This window comes from Heliangelus exortis, chromosome 10, assembly GCF_036169615.1.
Source record: "Heliangelus exortis chromosome 10, bHelExo1.hap1, whole genome shotgun sequence".
In the NCBI taxonomy this organism is placed as follows: domain Eukaryota; kingdom Metazoa; phylum Chordata; class Aves; order Apodiformes; family Trochilidae; genus Heliangelus; species Heliangelus exortis.
In genome coordinates, this window is record NC_092431.1 from 1,664,878 (window position 1) to 1,682,505 (window position 17,628).

General features: G+C 50.4%; 1 protein-coding gene across 1 annotated transcript in view; it reads left to right on the forward strand.

The window, feature by feature from the left end:
- Nucleotides 1–14,819, forward strand: part of GFRA4 (GDNF family receptor alpha 4) — a 55,097-nt gene extending 40,278 nt beyond the window's left edge. The window contains exons 2-8 of the mRNA XM_071753146.1: nt 3,906–4,184; nt 7,123–7,203; nt 9,083–9,428; nt 11,962–12,071; nt 12,916–13,050; nt 13,262–13,419; nt 14,589–14,819. Of these exons, the coding sequence (XP_071609247.1) occupies nt 3,906–4,184; nt 7,123–7,203; nt 9,083–9,428; nt 11,962–12,071; nt 12,916–13,050; nt 13,262–13,419; nt 14,589–14,720 (1,241 nt within the window). The 3' untranslated portion in view covers nt 14,721–14,819. The remainder of the gene's footprint in view (nt 1–3,905; nt 4,185–7,122; nt 7,204–9,082; nt 9,429–11,961; nt 12,072–12,915; nt 13,051–13,261; nt 13,420–14,588) is intronic.
- Nucleotides 14,820–17,628: the final 2,809 nt, after the last annotated feature.

Here is a 17,628-nt window from a genome sequence, read left to right on the forward strand (position 1 = left end):
GTCAAGGTGACATTTTCCTCCCTGGGAAATGGCTGAGAGAGCTGCAGATGAGAAGGGCTGTCCCAGCCAGCCCAAGGATTGTTCATTTTGGCAGATGTCTAAAACCTGGCTCACCCTGAGCCTCTTTGGCTCACCCCTGCTTTCATTTCACACTTGTGGCCATCACATTTCACACTCACTTTGCAGTGGGAGTCCCCAGAGGGCAGGGAACAGCCCAGGAGAAGCATCATTTGGGGCATCATTTGGCTCCTGGGGATCCACCAAGCCAAAGGACAAGTGGGGTGGATTTCTTTCTCCATCCATTTCCTTGGCCAGCAGCACATTTCAAGTTTTCAGGCTTCTCCCCAGGGATCAAGGTGCAAGGTGTTGATCTGTGAGAAGCAGAACATGCTGCATGTGATATGTGGACAGCAGAAAACTTCTGGAAGAGGAGAAGGGGAGGATGCAGGAGGGCAGGAGGTCCAGGATGAGGAGGTTGAGAGGCAGGAGCCTTCTGCATCCTCCTTGTCCTCGAGCAGGATCTGGCAGACTTGATTTAGGAGGAACAGGGTGCCCAGAGAAGCTGTGGCTGCCCCATCCCTGGCAGTGCTGAAGGTTGGATGGGGCTTGGAGCACCCTGGGCTGGTGGAAGGGCATGGAGTGAGATGATCTTGAAGGTTCCACCACCCAGCTCTGGTTCTCTGCTTCAGTAAGTTCTAGAAATGATGTCCAGCTATCCTAAAGGGGTAGTAAACCTGACTCTGACTTTGTTGGTGGTTTTTTTGGTAGTTTGGTGGTTGGTTTTTTTTGTTTGTTTGGTTGGTTGGTTTTTTTGTGGTTGTTTTCCCCTTAGCAGCAAATATTGTCAAAGCAAACAGCAAACATTCTGGAGTCAACAGCTTGTCAGAGGACTAATAACAGTGTTCATCACTCCCAAGGACTCTGCACGAGTCAGGGGTGTGAAATGATTCACCCTTCATCCATGCAAAATCTGGAGGAGAAGGGGACACAACCCAAAGGCCCAGGTGGAACAGCACCATGGGACCCAGTGAGGTTCCTCCACCTGAAACCCCCGGGCTGGTTGGATCAGGAGGGCAGAGCTGGTGCTCTCCAGGCATTTTGTTCATCATTTCCACATGGGGTGACCCCCCCAACTTTTCTACCCCAGACACAGCTGCATTTCCTTGGTGAAGGGAATGGTCTCCTTGGAGGGGTTAGACCCCCTTGCTCAACAATTAGTTGGATGGGAGATAATCCATAGCATAAAATATATGATATTTAATATTTAGTGCTGTGTCAGAGGTATGTGTGTAGGAACTGAGGGTCTGCTAAGAGGGGTGGGAAGAGCCAGATTTTTCCCTTTTTCCTGCATGTTAGGAGTAACTTTCCCTACGTGTGACTGAGGTAAGCAAGAGCAGAAGCAGCTGTGAGCACAGCTACAAACAGGATGTGAAAATAAACTCATTACTCCATCTGCCCACCGTAAACAGCGTGAAATTAGCAGCAAGTGAGGAATAAAAATCCAGACAAATGGCTTTTTAAAGAGAGCAGAGGGAGCTGGGAGGTCTGCTCTTAGAAAAGCAGAGGCACAGAAAGCCCAAGCCATGCATGACCCCAGCCCCATGTTCAGCCAGGGGCAGAGGTGGAGGAGAAGCCCATGGTGGAGAGCCCTCAAGATGCTATTTTTGAAGACCAACCCACAAAATCCATAAATCTGGGAGGAGAAAACCTGTTTTTGCATTTATCCCTGCCTCTTAAGAAGCCCCATCTATTTTATAAGTCACAGAGATTACTTTTTTTTTTTTTTTTTTTTCTTCCTAAGAGGCTCTCTGTTAATGTTGCATAAAATTACTCTCTCAGGGGCAGTGCAAGGAGGCAAACGTGGTGTTATGTTGTCTCAGTGGCAAAGACATCACTAACAATAAAAGCCCCTGAATGATTTGGGTTTTAAGTGACATGATTATGGAATGGGTCATTTGTAATGCTCCACTTCAAGCCCCTCAGTCATTAAAGCCTGGAAAGATGGGGGGGGGGGGGTTTATGCTTGGGGTTTAGGCTGTCAATATTCACCCCTGGCCTTTGTTCTATGAAGCAATTCTCAGCTTGAGGATATATTTACTTAAAAATTTGCAGGGAAAATTTCTCCCATGGTCAATCTGCTTGATTTATTGTAAGTGAGATCCCAAAGTGTTTCACTGCTTTTACCAGGCTGGCTGTGTTTATAACCATCCTGGGGAGTATCTTCTGCAATTCATGTGGCAGGGAGGGGGAAGAAGGGTCATAATTTCTATTTTAACCTACTTTTCTAGCAGCTGATATGACACTGACAAAGTCAGCCCTTCTAGAATAAAATCTGCCATGCTTTAGACTTCTCCAGAGGAGATCCTTTGGATTAAGCTAGGGTAAAATAATTCAAACACATTTTTTTTATTATTATTATTTTTATATTTTAATCCCCATGGATTCTGCTCAGATATGTGCATGGCAAATTCAGTGGTGTCTGGAAGCAGAGACTATGAGCAGCTCCAGCTCATTTTATGGATCTCAGTGAAATTGCAGCCCAAATGATGTTTCAAGGAAACTGGTTCCTTTGTGTTCAGAGTTCTTCAAGATGTGACAGCCCAAGGCAGAGTTTCCTACACGTTTGAAATAATTTCTCCATGTTTGGCAGATCCAAGCAAGCCTTGAGTGCTAAATAAGCCAGGTCTATGAATAAATCAAGGGGAGGAGAACTCAAATTTGAGGTGCTGGGAGATTTGAAATAACTGAAAGCTTGATGTTGGCCATGAGGCACTTCAAAATAATCTGGAGTGTGAGGAAAGGTTTTGCATTTGAGATGCAGTTGAGATATTTCAGGAGGAAACCTCCTGGTGGGTTCACCCAAAGTTTGTAATAAACATAATTGAAATGTCTGAACTCCAGCTGCTGCCTCCTCCTCTAATCAAGAGCAGCAGAAGCAGCTCCTTAACAACCCCCCCTGACTGCTGAGGGAGGAAAATGGGATTTACTGGGCTCAAGTGCTGAGCTGGGAGGGAAGGAGAAGCAGGTGCAGAAATTCAGAGCAGGTGGAAGGTGGAAAAAGGGACTTTGAGGGGATCAATGGACTCTTGGAGAGAGGGGAGATCACGTGAAGCTTTCAGAGATGGAAATCAAAGCCCCACATTTTTCTCCAGAGAGTCTGGAAGGGATCAAAACCCAGAAGGTGCTCCTGCTTTATCTACCTCATGAAGGGTAAGGTGTCCTTATCCAAAAAAAATGATGTTTGTTAGGAACCAGCCACCATCCCTGGAGGTACTCAGAAGCCATGCAGATGTGGTGCTGAGGGACATGGTTTGGTGGTGGCCTTGGCACTGTGCTATATTAACAGCTGGATTTGATCCTAAAGGTTTTTTTTTTTTCAACTAAAATGACTCTGGGATTCTTATTCTTCCTTGAGCAGGCAGTGCTCCCCATCCTCTTGGCAATCCCTGAGTGGGAGGTCAAGCCTGGGCAGCTCAACCTTCCAGCTGCCCCACTGGGGAGGGATCTGCCCACTTCAAGAATCCTTTGGCTTAGGCTGGATAATAGGAAACATTTTTTCACTGAGAGGGTTGTCAGGCATTGGAATGGCCCAGGACAGTGGTGGAGTCACCATCCCTGGAGGCATTTAAAAGGTGTTTGGAGCTGGTCCTTAAGGATGTGGGTTAGTGGTCAGGTTATGGTGTTGGTCAAAACTTGGACTGGATGCTCTTGGAGGTCTCAAAACTTTCTGTGGTTATAAAAAATGCTCATTGCTTGTAGAGTGGATGGTGATGAGCAGGATTTCCATCTCCACATGTCAAGATGGACATCCCAGCCCCATCCAGTTCCTGGGAGAGACACAATTCCTTCCCACCTGAGGTTGCTCCATCACCCTCACCCCCTTCCTTTCTCTGCTTTCCTTGCAGAAGGCATGGCAGAAGCTGTCAGCTCCAGCAGGGACTGCCTTCAAGCAGGAGAGTCCTGCACCAACGACCCCATCTGCAGTGCCAAATTCAGGACCCTCCGTCAGTGCATTGCTGGCAATGGAGCCAACAAACTGGGTCCAGATGCCAAGAACCAGTGCCGGAGCACCGTGACCGCCCTGCTCTCCAGCCAGCTCTACGGCTGCAAGTGCAAGAGAGGCATGAAAAAGGAGAAGCATTGCTTGAGTGTCTACTGGAGCATCCACCACACCTTGATGGAAGGTCAGTCGAGCCTGGCTGCTCCTTTCTGATCATTTTCCTCAAAGGGAAGTCCTGCTGGGGCTTTCTCTAGAGCTCCCCAGCACCTAAGTGGCTGCAAAAGAAGGGTCACTCTGTGCCCAGCTCAAGCTCTACTGACCCCCATGGTAATGGCACACTGGGGAAAGCAATCCTGAAACCCCCCCACACTTTATTTTATTTTTTTTTTTAACCTGACCACTTTTTTGGGATGTTCCCAGTATGCCTTGAGATCCTCTGCTGGGGAAATGTGTGATTTGTTTTGCTAGGCAAGACCAGGAAAGCTGTGAAACAACCTACAAAACATGAGCACTGAGGGGAAAAAAAAAAAAGCCAGCATGAACTTAAAAAAAAAATAAAATAATCACTCTTTTGGAGGCTCTCAAATGCACCAGTGTCTTTGGGTTAGTGAAGATCTGGGGCTGGTGACATCAAGTGGGAATTTAAAGTGTTCCCAGAGCCAGTATTTAGTAAGTTTAGATTTTGACGTTTTTTAAGAGTCATCATAAAAGTAGACCTCAGTGGCCATAACTCCTCCTTGTCAGGCTGGTGAGTGGTTTATGCACCATGAAAATTAAAATGGGGAATAAAACAGAACCTTCCAGCCATAGAGTCTGAAATAGATTAATAAAACACTGCTGGCTGAAAGAGGAGAAGAAAAGTGCAGGGGTGAAAACACAGGCCAAAAGGCCAAGCAAAATGAAGAAGATGGCAACCATCATGCACAGGCTTGTCAGGAAGGGAACTGCTTGGCCAAGTTCCTGGAAAACCTGGAAAACCAGGGTGCAGGGTGATGTGAACTGGCTGGAGAAATAGGAGACCTCCAGGATCCAATCTTCCTCATCATTAATTGCCAGGTGAGCTTAGAACCATAGAACCATTGAATGGGTTGGGTTGGGAGGGATTTTAAAGCTCATCCAGTTCCACCCCCCTACAATGAGCATCTTCAGCAAGATCAGGTTGCTCAGAGCCCCATCCAACCTGACCTTTGCAGTTTCCAGGGATGGGGCATCTCCCACCTCTCTGGATAAGCTGTTCCATGGAAGTGGAGCTTGGAGAAGAGGTGGCAATCCAGTTTCTCCCTTCAGCTGAACAGGCTGAGTTGCAACTCCTTCCCTGCTGACCTTTCCTGGCCTGAAGCTTTGGGCATGGTCCATCTGCTCAGGACAGAGGTGTCAGGAGTACTCCCAGCTCTGGGAACACTCCTGGAAGAGCAGGGAGAGGATGTCAGGGAGTGCTGGGTGCATCCAGATGTGGCTCTCCAGATGCAGAGCAGGGGGTGGGTGATGGGTGGCCCCTTTGGATGGGCTCCCTGCCCAGCAGCTTGGGACCTGCACTTTGGGACCCCCTTTTTTTTCAAGCACTGGGTTGACTTCCAATGCAGATTTACACTCCCAAACTTGTTGACATCCAAGCCTTAATTTCCCTGGAGAAATAATATTTAATCAGAGCCTCAGGTTTCGGAACTTTTCCCCCATGTTTAATTGACAGAGAAAGGAAACCAACCCAGATGCTCTGGAAAGGGCTTTGCCTCTCAGCCCTACGTATCCAGGAGGCTGCAAAGAGCTTCCTAGAAACCCTCTTATAAAAAAAATAAATCAATCAATTGTGGAAGTGTCCATGCAGGGAATTTACAGAGCATAGAATTGACTCAGCTCCTCTTGAACACCCCTGTGTTTAGCCAACTCCCTCCTCTCCCCCCCCCAAGTTTGGAGACACAATAACACGTTGACAACCCCATAACAATTCTCTGATAAGGTGCTATATCCTCAGGACATAAAACTGCTCCAACATCCAAATGGGCCCCTCTCCAGCCAGTAAGGACAGAAGATATTTCAAGGAAGGTGTAAAACTGCCTTGTAATGCACCCCTGGTCTTTTGCACAGGGCTGCCTACCCTGGGAGCTCTTTCATCCTGACCACAGCTGGTGATCAGCATATGCCTGGAGCATGAGGTTTGATAGTCCTTTTATCCCAGCCAGTGCATCTGCTGCTGCTCTCCCTATCCATCTCAATGACTCACAAAAAAAAAACAAAAACCAAACCAAACCAAAAAACAATGAAACAAAAAAATCCCAAACCAAAAAACCCCCCAAACCAAACAAAAAATCCCAACAAAAATTAATAATAACAATAACAACAACAACAACAATAATAATAATAATAATAGTAATAATAATAAATGATTCTATGCTGTTTGCTTCCCTAATGTCCTGTGGTATCCATCAGGGTGCTGGAGCATCACAGCCCCCTGAGCATCTGAATGAGAAGCACTGATTGAATGAAACGAGCTTCCCAGAAACTTGAAAATGAAGCAGGGAAGTTGTCTGCAGGAGCTGTGGGTCATTAGCTCTCTGACAAGTAAAAGAAAGAGCTCCTGGCAAGGAGGAGGGAAGAGGTGTCAATAAATAGGAAGGTGGGTGTGTTGCCACACCTAGGGAGAGGTGAGGAGTGGGAAGTGGCAAGGTTGGTGATGGAAACCCAGGTATTGGGAGCTGGTTGTTTGAACTCTGCCCATCTGCAGGAGCCTCTGCCCCAGTCTGGTGAGCTCAGTGATAATCAGAATGGTTTGGGTTGGAAGGGACCTCAGAGATCATCAAGATCCAATCCCTCTGTGCTGGCAGTGACACAGGGCCCAGGATTTGAGCTGTGGGGGGTTGCAACTCCACAGTTCCCTGCGAGGCTGTCCTACTCCACACCTCTGATATATTTTTAAAAGCCTGTTACATCCCAGCCCCTTCTCTAAGGACAGGGCCATACATCAGTTCCTGGGACTCTGAGTATCCATTTACTGATGGTTTTCAGAGCACACATCCCCTGGGACCCACCAAGCAAACCTGCACTGCATCCATGGAACCTTGTCCATCCCAGACATCCCTCAGGAGCCTCAGCTGCCTTCTCACAAAGTTTTCTTTTCAACCCAGGGATGAATGTACTGGAGAGTTCCCCTTATGAGCCCTTCATCAGAGGCTTTGATTACGTCCGGCTGGCATCCATCACTGCAGGTAGGTGGCTGGGAAGATGCTCCCTGCCTGCTTCAGACAGACAGGGATCAAGTGCCATGGACTTGTTTCTCTTGCTGAGACCTTGCAGTAGAAGCTGATAATGATTCCTGGGCTGACCTGTTGGTGGAAGGACAGGTCCTTGTGATTTTCACACTCCCGGGTTTCATTCTTTGGCTTTTTTCACGTCTGTGAAGGGCTGGGGCTCAGGGACTCTTCCAACGAGCCAGCAGAGATTCTCCACAGCAGGTGGATGGCTGCTTGGTTGTGGTATCACAGTTCACTTCCCCATCAGTCACAGGATCAAACTCTGCAGGAAGAAAACCTGAATAACCCAACCTGCTGGGTGACCCCAGCCACAGCCTTTAACCCCCTGCTCTGGGGGCAGCCCCCACCTTCTGCTTTGCATCATGTAATCCACTTAATAACATCACCAGAGCTGCCCAACACTTTTTAACCCCCTGGAGGGCACAAACCCCCAGCTCAGCAGCTAAAAAAAGGTCAAGGTGGCAGCTATTAAACCATCCATCACCAGCATCCCAGATGCCACCACCCTCAGCCTTCACCTCTGCTTGTGCACCATTTTCCAGTGGTGATTTTTGTTACCAAATGCCCCACCTGGGAGGATGTAGAGACACCCCTTATGTATCTCTGGTCCCAAACCACCCATCCTGTGGCAGCTCTTCCCAAACACTCACCTGAGCCAGGCGTGGCATTCCCAGCTGGAATGGTGAGGGTGTAAGGAGCAGCAGGCTGGATGTCTGCAGTCCCCAGGATAACAAGGAACTCGTTAGGTGAAAACATCCAGGAGCAAATGAGCTCAGGACTCATCAGCCCCCAGCACTCTGAGCAGGGAGAGGAGGGGATGCTGCCTGACCTCACAGCTTCTGATTGACTCCACTTGACTGATTTGAGCATGGAAAGTGAAGCATGCACAGAGCTCTCTGCTGGGTCATGGCCTCTTTACAGGAGCTTTTCCTCTTTCACTGAAGTCCTACAGGGCTTTGTGGAGCACAGCAAAAGCCAGGGATGGGGATTTTTATGCATGGTTAGCACACTGGCAGGATTTTGAAGCAGAGTAAAACTGGCTGGGCAGCGAAGTGGTAATCATAGAATGGTTCTGGAGAAGCAGGGGTAGGGTCAAAGGACTGAGCTGTGAGGTTTGTTGGGTGGCCATGGCACCTCCTGAGAAAGGTGAGTAGGGCCAGGGGATTTGGCCCTGCTGGGACACAGAGAGCAAAGGCTGATGTCCCCCTGGATGCTGCCTTTCTAGGGCTGATGATGGCCATAAGGTTGATGTCCTCCTGGGCACTACCTTTCTAGGGCTGGTGGTGGCCATAAAGTTGATGTCCCCCTGGCCCCCATTTTCTAGAGCTGGTGATGGCCTCACTGAGGTGGCCATAAGGTTGATGTCCCCCTGGCCACCACCTTTCAAAGGCTGATGGTGGCCATAAGGTTGATGTCCCCCTGGCCACCCCATTTCTAGAGCTGGTGGTGGCTATAAGGCTGATGTCACCATGGCCACCCCTTTTCTAGAGGTGGTGGTGGCCTCAACAAGATGGCCATAAGGTTGATGTCCCCCTGGCTATCCCTTTTCTAGAGCTGGTGGTGGCCATAAGCTTGATGTCCCCCTGGCCACCCCTTTTCTAGAGCTGGTGGTGGCCATAAGGTTGATGTCCCCCTGGCCACCACCTTTCAAAGGCTGATGGTGGCCATAAGGTTGACGTCACCAAGGCCACCCCATTTCTAGAGCTGGTGGTGGCCTCATGGGGGTGTCCATGGATGAGGGTGGGTTGGGGGTGAAGATCTCAGCCCAGTTTGGTTCTGCTGCTGGGGAGGCCAGCACAAAACCTCCCCCCTCCCATTCTCCACCCCTTGGCAGGCTCAGAGAACGAGGTGACCCAGGTCAACCGCTGCCTGGACGCCGCCAAAGCCTGCAACGTGGACGAGATGTGCCAGAGGCTGAGGACTGAGTACGTCTCCTTCTGCATCCGCCGCCTGGCCCGGGCTGACACCTGCAACCGTTCCAAGTGCCACAAAGCCCTGAGGAAGTTCTTCGACCGTGTGCCCCCAGAGTACACCCACGAGCTCCTCTTCTGCCCCTGCGATGACACCGCCTGTGCCGAGCGCCGGCGCCAAACCATCGTCCCAGCCTGCTCCTACGAGTCCAAGGAAAAACCCAACTGCCTGGCACCACTGGATTCCTGCAGGGAAAACTATGTCTGCAGGTGAGGGGGGGGGTCAAGGAGGAGAGGTTGATTGGGGTTGGGGCAGCAGTGACATCCAGGTGATCACCTGAAGGATCCTGTCTGGAGGAACCCATCCCATTGAGAAGCCGTGGGGCTCCTCCCCATGAGCCATCTCATAGAATCATAGAAAGCTGTGTCCTTATCTTGGACTTACTCTGCAGGTAAGGGGGTGATCAAGGTGGAGAGGTGTCCCTCAGACAAGGCAGAGACATCCAGGTGCTCAGCTGAAGGACCCTATCTGGAGGAACCCATCTCACCACAACCCACTGAGAAGCCATTGCCTAAGAGGCTCCTCCCCATGAGCCATCTCATAGAATCATAGAAAGTTGTGTCCTTGTCTTGTACTTACTCTGCAGGTGAGGGGGTGATCCAGGTGGAGAGGTTTCTTGGGGTTGGGACAGCAGTGACATCCAGGTGCCCACCTGAAGGACCCTGTCTGGAGGAACCCTGGAGGAGCCATTGCACAAGTGGCTCCTCCCCATGACATAGAATCATAGAAAGTTGTGTCTTTACCTTGTATTTTGCAGGTAAGGGGGTGGTCAAGGAGGAGAGGTTGCTTGGGGTTGGGGCAGCAGTGACATCCAGGTGCTCACCTGAAGGATCCTGTCTGGAGGAACCAATCCCACCACAACCCACCACAACCATTGCCCAAGTGGCTCCTCCCCATGACCCAGAATCACAGAAAGTTGTGTCCTTACCTTGTACTCCATATAGAAGGTATCAACAGAGAGGAGAAGACTTGGAGGTGTTTGAGCTGGAGCTTTTCAGACCTATTCTGTGGGTTTCTGGCTTTGGTCCTCAAGAAAGAGCTGCTCTGGGAACAGTTCCAAGAAGGTGCTGGATAGGCAGGGATGGGGTATGGGGTGCTTGCAGCCACTTCCCCCAATCTGTCTCCTCACTGCCCATGTTCCCCAGCCCACAGCATCCTTGAGGAGCACCCAAGTTATCCTGACAGTCACTAGCCTGTGAAGATACCTTAAAACCATGTCTTGATTTTATTTTTTTTCTTTAGAAAAATTAATAATATATTAGGAAACAATGCACCCTTCTGCTGCAAGGCTGGATTTTCTGCTGATGCCCCAGGTGTCACTCCAGATGCCCCACACAGTACCTGGACAGGATGGTTTGCTCCTCTGTTTCTGTTCCAGCCCCATGCATGCATGGACCCATCCCTTCTGCACACTCACAGCTGCACCCCATAAGTGGGTTTTTTGTGGGTTTTTTGGTACTGTTTCTCCCCTCAAAAAGTCTTTGGTATTCCAGCAGGCCAACCCACATGCAGCTCTCAGGATCAAGGCCCATCCATCCATCAGGAGATGTCAGACCACAGCAGCAGATGAGCTGCACCACTCAGGGTCCTGGGTGCAGCTGGGGCCAAGCCTGGGGAAGAAGAGCAAGTGTCCCCCAGATCTCCCACTACTGTCCCAGTCTCTCATTACTGTGGGACCTCCTGAGCTGACCTTCCAGCAGCCATCCCCTACCACCAATCTTTAAGTTAAATTTTTAAAAAAATCTGTTTTGTTTTGTTTTTCACAAAGGGAGGTGAGACCTGCAGCATCCTCTTGGCAGGATGGGTTGGTACCCATACCCCCCCAGCTCTCTGCACCCCAGACGTGTGGGGTGGAGGAGAAAAACTGAGCTGGGCATCTGAAGCTGCCTCTGAGAGATGCCAAACCCCTGAGCCACACCAGCTCTGGCTCAGATTTCCCCCTGGCTACCCAAGGAATCTGAGCTGGAGGAGTCACTGCCCTCTCCTTAACAAGACAAGTGGGCCCAGAGGGACAGAAGAAGTTCAAAGGGGATGGGGATGCTTCCCAGAAGGATGGAACCAGTTTCCTGTGCTCAGCACAGCTGTTAATTACCTGGTTCTTTGGTCTCTGCACATATAATATAAAACCCCCTCCAGAGACATGGTGGGGGCAAGGGGTTGCTGTGTGTCCTGCTCACAGCCAGCAGTGCAGAAACCACCAGGAGAGCCAGGAACAAAGTGAAATATTCCAGGGCCAACCCTGCCTGCACTGCCTCATCCCCTGGCAGCTTCTCCACAGCTGCAACCCCTTCAATTTCCCAGCTTGGGGTGGGCTCTGCTGACATGAATAATACAGAGCCTGCATCCCCTAAATCATCACAGAACCCCAGACTGGTTTGGGCTGGAAGGGACCTTCAAGATCATCTTTTTTCTAACCCCCTGCCATGGGCAGGGACACCTCCTACCAGCCCAGGTTGCTCCAAGCCCCATCCAACCTTCAACACTGCCAGGGATGGGTAATAATAAACTATTTTTAAAAAAATGTAATTATAAAAATAAAATATTTTAATTTTATCTATATAAAGCACCTATCACCGTACCGATAAACATTCTTTGGAACCACTCTGCCTTTGGACAGCAGCACTTTGTCTCCTCAAATCACAAGCAGCAAAGCCTTTTGCAAAGGGCTTTCCCTGCTGGGATGTCCCTTTCTGTCCCCAATATCTGTGCTGACCCCCCCGTTCTCTCCTCCTGTCCCCCCAGGTCACGCTACGCCGAGTTCCAGTTTAATTGCCAGCCCTCCCAGCAGACTGCCAGTGGCTGCAGGAGGGACAGCTTTGCTGCCTGTCTGCTGGCCTACACGGGGATCATAGGTAAGAGGCCGAGTCCTTTCCTTGGGTTTTCTCCCCCTCTTTGAGCAGGGAACATCTCCCCTGGGTGGGAAGTTTCCCTTGCTGGAGAGGGATGGGAGGTGCAGAGCTGGGAGTGAGAACTGGAGGAGGTGCTGGGCTGCCTGGAGGAGAAACCTGAGCCATGAGTATGGGATAACTTGAGGATGGAAGGAGGAACATCCCAGCTTCTCTCTCAGGTGGAAATGGATGGGCTGCTCCAGGGCATCTGCTCATTAAGGGTTCCCTGATGTGTCACCAGGGATGCCACTGGAAATCACCATCCCCTGCCACCCTGCTGGCTTCAGAGGGCACGAAATTGAGGTTTCAGAAGCTGCAGAGCTGCCAGCACAAAGCCAGCCAGAGCCCAAAGAGAAGCACCAGTGGCCACTGGACATGGTCCTTGCTGATGGGTGGAATAGATTGGCAGCTTTTGGGGTCAAGATTTCATTCTGCTTCAATCCTTCCTTTGTTACCATTCGGGAGACTGGGTTTGTTTCCTTCAGTGGCAGTGTGGAAACCCCTCTGCACATTCCCACACAGCTTTGGAATGTCCTCAGGGAACCTGAGTTCCCAGGAAATGCCCACTCCTTGGGCTGAGGGCATCTTCTCCTTGGCTTTGGGGGTAGGGGGGTGACCACAAGGGTTGCCACTGCCCCTCTGCTCCTCCCTTGGAGCAAACCAGACCTGGGACTTGAAGGATCTTCTTGTTGCTCCCATCACCTTGGGGCTCAGCAGAGCAACCCAGGAGGGGGGCAAGGAGGGAAAAATCATTCTCTCTTCTTGAAGTACCAGCCTGGGGGTAACAATTCTCCATCCTTCCTGGCAGGCAGCCCCATCACCCCCAACTACATCGACAACTCAACTTCCAGCATTGCTCCCTGGTGCACTTGCAATGCCAGTGGCAACAGGCAGGAAGAGTGTGAGACCTTCCTCCACCTCTTCACTGACAACATCTGTCTCCGTAAGTACCTCCTGGCTCAGCATCCCCCAGGAGCTGCTGGGGCTCCTGGAGGATGATTTCTGCTCAGAAATGTCTCTAGCTTGCAACAAAAAAGCTCTGAAGACCCCTCGGGCATACAGCTGGGGGATGAAGCCAAAGAAGGGTGGAGAAGGGATGTGTCTGCTTTCCTTTGCCTTGACAAGTGTTTCCCTCCATCTTTTTCCCTATGAAGAAAATGCCATTCTGGCCTTTGGGAATGGGACCTACCTGAATGCAGCCACAGCCCCCTCCATCCCCCCCACCACACAGATGTACAAGCAGGAGAGAAATGCCAACAGAGCCGTGGCAACCCTCAGAGAGAACATCTTTGAGCACCTCCAGCCCACCAAGGTAGGAGAGGACTGACCTGGCCCAAAGAGATGCTTGGCCATGTCCTCCTCTTCCATCTCCTCCATCCCACCTCACCTCAGATCCCTCTTCCATCCATGTCCTTTCAGATCCAACCTCCCTGATTCTCCTGATTCTCCCTCCTCTTCATGCCCCAACTTATTCTCTTCCCAAATCAACACCAGGCTTCATGCTCCTACCTCTGATCCTGCATCTTGGTCCCCATCTCTTTTTTTTTTTTTTTTTTTTTCATGGATACTACAAGGAGAGATATGGGGTGTTTTAGAAGTACTGGGGATATCCATGGGCTTTCAGGAGTGGAAAACAGAACCAGTGGTGTGGCTCCTTACCCTCGTGCAGGGCTTCAGACAAGGATTTCAGCTGCCTGGGACACGGGTTCCTCCTTGGTTAGATGAGGATCCTTGAGGTTTAGCTGACTATGGTTTCCTAAAAGTTAGAAAAAAAAATAAGTCAAATGTTCTGGTCATCAGCAAATCATTAGTATAAAAGCAAGATTAAATTGAAGTGATTTTAAAACAAGTAACAGATCAATATATAGAGGATGGCAGCAGGAGGCATTAAATATTTTATCTTTACATAAAAAGCAATGACCCTGATTTGCCTCCCCCCCCCCAAAAAAAAAAAACCCAACATTTTCCAGATTGAATTATTTTACTGGTGAATAATTAACAGTTGCTGAACATTCAGGTAACTCAAGCTCTCAGTTACCAAGACTCCAAGGACCATCTGAACTGCTCCCAAAATTCAAGATGTGCCCTCAGCAGTGCCCAGCACAGGATGACACCCCCTGCCCTGCTCCTGCTGCCCACCCCAGTGCTGACACCATCCAGGATGCTGGGGGGCTTCTTGGCCAACCCTTGACCACCATGCCCAGGTCCTTTTCTTGGCCAACCCATGATCACCATGCCCAGGTCCTTTTCTTGGCCAACCCATGATCACCATGCCCAGGTCCTTTTCTTGGCCATCCCATGACCACCATACCTGGGTCCTTTTTCTTGGCCAACCCATGACCACCATACCCAGGTCCTTTTCTTCCCCAACACACACACACAGATTGAAAGCTTCTTGGTCCCTGGGCCCCCCATCTCCTAAAGGCCCATGGTGGGGTTCAGGCAGCCATCTCACCCCGTGCTGTCTCCTTTCCCTTGCAGGTGGCAGGGGAGGAGAGGCTCCTGCGGGGCTCCACTCGGATGTCCTCGGGACCCTCCAGCCCAGCAGCTCCCTCTCTGCTCCAGACGTGGCTTCTCCCAGCCCTGGCTGCCCTCAGCCTCTCCATGATCTGATGTTGGGTGGCCCCACGCCAGGCAGAGACTTCTCTTGGTGTTGGTTTCTTTCCAAAGCAACCAGACCTGTAACTTTTTTTCGGGAGGGAGGGAAGGGGAAGAGGGAGGTGAGGGTGGGGGTGTCCCTTCCTCCTCCTTCTCCTCCTCCTCCTCATCCCTTTGCCAATTTATTTGATTTTATACAATCAGCATTGTCGACAACCTCATTTTTTTTTGGTCCTGGCCACCTTGCCATCCCACAGCTTGGTTGTTGTCTCTCCAGCTCTCCCTGGATGAGGTGGGAGCCATGGACAATTCCCTTGGGAAAGGTGAAGGAAAGAGTCGAGCCAAGACACGAGAGCTGCAAAGGGAATTCTTTTGCCTGCTCTGGTCAAGAGGTGAAAACCTTTTGATGGATCAGCTGTCAGGAAGTTTCCTGAAGCCCTGACTCATGTTGGGGGGCAGCCTCTTGACATCCCAAACTTTGTGGAGTTCAGCCCATGTCCAGGACCCAAAGGACAACTCACCTGCTTCAGCCTGAAGAAACCACAGCACCAGTCGGAAGGTTTTGGGATTTGTTCACCAGGGAGGATCCTGAAGCACCTCTGGGATGGACCAAGTCACCACACCACAGACTGCTGAGCAGGGATCATCCACCCACATGAAACCGTGGGCAGTGTGGGATCTCCAAGCTGTCACCCACCCCTCAGAGCCTCCTTTCTAGTGAAATAATGTCACAGATCAGTGGTGGTGAGGAGGACACGTGTCCTGAGTTTTGTTGACACCTGATTTCTTCAGTCCCCACCCCTTGCAGCTCTACTCATTGGTCCTGTAAAGCATCCAGGGTGGGTTTATGTTGGATTGTTTTGGGTTTTTTTGGGTCACATCTGAAAAACCAGAGGCCAATGTTGTCCCACTCCAAGCCAACCTTTCTCCAGGTGGGATGAACCTGTGAGCCCTCAGGTGGGACTCAGTGCCAGCCCAACACAACCCCTTCCCCCCTTCTACCTGTGCATCCCCCAATCCCCCTGAGAAGCTGAGGAAAGGTTTGTTAGATGCCACCCTGGGGACACAAACATCCAGCTGTTTTCTGGACATGGAAAGTCATGGATCATATCATGGGTAGGGAGGGGAATGCTGAGGTTCTCCCCCTTGAAGAGGTGGTGGAAGCAACTTCTGATGTCCAGGTCAGCACCTGAAGGACATTGCCTCCTGCCAAGTGCTAATTACCCATCCAAGAAGTGGAGATGAAGCCAAGAAAGAAGATGGCACAGAGGGATGAGAAGGTTCCCCTGGATAAATGCTTACCTGGCCTGACCATCCCAGGAGCTGCCAGAAGAGCTCCAGATTCTCCCTGAGCATTTTCAGCCTTGGATTTCCAGCAGCCCATTTAGTCCTGGGGTTGGGGTCCTTCAAGAAAAGTCATAAATTCCATAGGATGCAAAGAAAAGCTCAGCAGCAGCTGGCACAGCCCAGTCCAGTGCTTTTCATTCCCCTGCAGAACACCCAGAACATCTTCCCTTGCTTTTAAATTCAGATTTTCCTGAGAAACCGCAGCCACTTTCTTGCCTTTTGGTCCAATGTGAAACCACTCTCTTTTTTTTTTTTTTTTTTTCTTTTTTTCTTTTTTTAAATGGGTGCTGGTGGATGTGCAAGACACCCACAGAAATCCTCCTGCCTGCATCCTCTCCCAGGTTCTGCTCTTTGTGGTCCTTGGGGCTGTAGCACGGGGTTGGCCTCACCTGGGGCTGTGCAAAGGACCAGGCTGAGATGGTCCTGTGGTTCCCCCCCTCCCCCTGAACTGAATCTTCACTGCCAGGAGGCTCAGCCAGATCAGACAAGCAGGCAGGAAAGTCTCTCACCTCCTTTCAAAGTGCCCATGGCCCTGAGTTGCTGTGAGCATCTCCCCTTTACCCAGGGGATGTCCTCTCAGAGCCATCTCTGCACCAGGTGACACAACTGCTGCCTCCATCCTGAGAAAACTTCTGTCCCCTGCATCCTGAGAAGGATCCAGCCCTGAAGCTCAGCCCTCCCAAGGCAAGGAACCACCTCAACACCATGAGGTCTTGCTGTCCATTGCCTTCTTCTGCCACTTCCCAGCTCTCCTGGCCCCAGCAAGCCAGGAGCTTTAATCTCCTTTCATTTCCTTGCCTGAACCTCAGCCTGGGATGGGCATGGGAATGGCAGATGCTTTCCAGGAGTATCCCTTATCCTGACTCCTGCTTTCCAGGAGTATCCCTTATCCTGACTCCTGCTTTCCAGGAGTATCCCCTACTCCTGCAGCCTCTCCTGGCTCCATCCCATCCTTAAGTGGTGGAGTGGGGACACCAGGGTGCTGGTTCCTTCTCTGCTTGACAGCCAGCAGGGACAGAGCTTTTGTAGGGGGTCAGGAGGACTGATGACCCCACTTAGGACCTCCCTGAGGACCGTGACATCCCTTGGGATTCATACCCTGTGAAAAATTGGGGTGGAAAATTGGGTGGTGAAAATCTGCTCATAGAGGACAGGAGATGGAGGAACTCACCCAGTCCATTACCAGATCCCACAGCAGGACCCCAAATGCTCTGTTCACACTTTCTGGCAGATTTATCTTCAATTCCCTTTAAAAATTTCAACGAGAGACATCCCCACCTCCCCTGGATGTGTACCTTGCTTTGAGGACTCCTTAAGATGTTCATTATCCCAAAGCATCCCAGGCCAACAAGAGTCTTGATTCCCATGGTGGTGTCTTCCCAAGGCCTCATTTTTGGGAGGATGGGAGCTCAAGATCTGTACCCTGAGAGCATGAGAAGGTCAAAAATCCATAGCAATGGTCTGCTGGGATCCCTGGAAAAAAAAAAAAAAATTGCATAGTGAGTTTGTGTAAATGGGTGGCTGCTGGAGAGGTCTTTTTTGGGGGTTTTTTTTTTGGGTTTTTTTTTTTTTTTTT